The sequence below is a fragment of the Felis catus genome, chromosome E2, assembly GCF_018350175.1.
Source record: "Felis catus isolate Fca126 chromosome E2, F.catus_Fca126_mat1.0, whole genome shotgun sequence".
NCBI classification, from domain to species: domain Eukaryota; kingdom Metazoa; phylum Chordata; class Mammalia; order Carnivora; family Felidae; genus Felis; species Felis catus.
This window is the reverse complement of record NC_058382.1, coordinates 17518182-17520188: the sequence shown is the minus strand read 5'-3', so window position 1 is coordinate 17520188 and position 2007 is coordinate 17518182. Positions and strand designations below refer to the sequence as shown.

At 57.4% G+C, this 2007-nt stretch overlaps 1 protein-coding gene across 1 annotated transcript; it reads left to right on the top strand.

Annotated features, from left to right (window-relative positions):
• Positions 1 to 142: 142 nt before the first annotated feature.
• On the top strand, positions 143 to 1266 carry SDHAF1 (succinate dehydrogenase complex assembly factor 1). Its single transcript, XM_006941427.5, has one exon. The coding sequence runs from the start codon at positions 266 to 268 to the stop codon at positions 620 to 622; it is 357 nt and encodes a 118-aa protein (XP_006941489.3). The 5' UTR covers positions 143 to 265; the 3' UTR covers positions 623 to 1266.
• The last annotated feature ends 741 nt before the right edge of the window (positions 1267 to 2007 follow it).

The window sequence follows — 2007 nt, the reverse complement described above, 5'->3', positions numbered from 1 at the left end:
AACTGCATTCCCCTCAAGGACACAAATTCCCTCTGGGGCAGGCGGGGGAACCTGCAGCTCCGCCCCTGACCCACAATATTGTGACGTAACTGCATCGACAGCCAATCCGGCTCGACGGCGCCAGCTAGCCAAGGCAGGAAGCGGAAGTTTTGAAGCGCGCGGGCCGGAAGTGCCTGTTGCCTTGCACTGCCGTATCTCGCAAAGGTGCTGCTGCGCCACTGTTCTTCGGGCATTACCTGCGTGCGCCCTGGGCCCAGCTGCGGCCATGAGCCGGCCCAGCCGGCTGCAGAGGCAAATTCTGAGCTTGTACCGCGAGCTTCTGCGCGCCGGGCGCGGGAAGCCTGGCGCCGAGGCGCGGGTGCGGGCAGAGTTCCGGCAGCATGCTTGCCTGCCACGCTCCGACGTGCTGCGTATCGAGTACCTGTACCGCCGCGGGCGGCGCCAGCTGCAGCTGCTACGGTCGGGCCACGCCACTGCTATGGGTGCGTTCGTGCGTCAGCGGAGTCCAACCCAGGAGTCCAGCGGCGCGGGGGCGCCAGGGACGCAGCCTGACAATGGCGATGGTCCGAGGAATCCTCTTGACGGAATGAGGTCACCGGAGACACCCCCCAATGGACGGTGACAGGACGAGGAGCTTACCCGATAGCGCAGGGGAACCGGGGGCCCGCCTGACTGTGTGGGGGGACTAGGGAACCTGCCTGATGAAACGAGAAAGGTCTTAAGACCAGCTCAATGGATTGGGGAATCGGAGAGCCCTCCTAGCGACGTGGGGTGCCAGCGACCCCCGTGATAGATGGTGAGAGATGACCGACCTTGCACTGCACGATCCATGATAACGGGTCGAACTCTCATGAGGGTTTGGAGTGGCTTGGTTGCCGGCTGGCTGAACTGTGTCAAGCTGAGAGCTCCTTACCCTAAAGCATGGGGAACCAAGACGCCTGCCGTCGGACGGAAAAAGACACCTTTCTATTTACCTCTGGCTTCCCTCTCCTGTATTTAACTCTGAGAAGAGCAGACTTTTTGCTGAGAATTTTGGGAAGATACCCTGATGGATGGTGAGAAGCCCCGAATCCCCTTTGGGAAACTTTCTTCCCGTTAATTGTGGCAGACTAGGACCTGTGGGGAAGGGGCTGGGGTATCTAACCCCATCTGATCAACTGAAGACCCGTCAAGACCTATACTTGATGGTTCTGAGGGGAAACCCTGACTCCTGGGCCCTTCTCCCAGGACTGTTGAACAAAAGGAATAAAATTGGAGATGTGATTACTTCCCTCTTGGTGGTCTTAAAGAGTTCATGTATTTGGGGATTTTTTTTTAAAGGCCCTCACAAACCAAGAAGTGACCCTCTGGGAGGGGGAGGTATGGGGAGCTATCTGTTCTTCTCTGGAGCCCTCTGGACTAGCAGATTGGTTGAAGCAGCCTAGTTCATGCCCCTGGCCAGATCCATTGACCCACTGTGGTTTGACCCCAAAGAAACCCCAGTTGACTCCTTAATAGAAGGTAGGGAGGTAAGAGAGAAAATGGTGGAGCTCAGGAGGCCTGCCTGGAAACCCCTGAGGCAGTACTGGGGACCTCAAACCTGGCTGAAGAGTCCAGCCTCAGCTACAAGCTAGGACTTTGGTCAGCAAGGACCAGGTGTTGGGGAGGAGAGGTAGACCCATAGGCCCCAGGCGTACCTCCTCCCATATCTCTGTCCATTACATCTCTCCCGCATCACTCACCTCTCCCTCTTGCTCACTCCTGGATCCAAGATCTTGAGCCCTAAGAAGCTCCAGGATGGGAGCTTCTGGCAGGGCTGCAGGCAGTGAGCAAGTTCCCACTGGGGCTGGGTGACCTGGGTCAGGAGGGGAGATGTTCTACCCAGGTACTACAGATGAACAGAATCTGTGTGGTAGAGGGAGTGAGGGAGGGGAGTGCCTGATGTGAGGGAGGCAGTTGTAGGTCAGTGGTGATTGAGAGCATGGACTCTGGAACTGGAATGCTTTCATTTGGATCCCAGCTCCAACA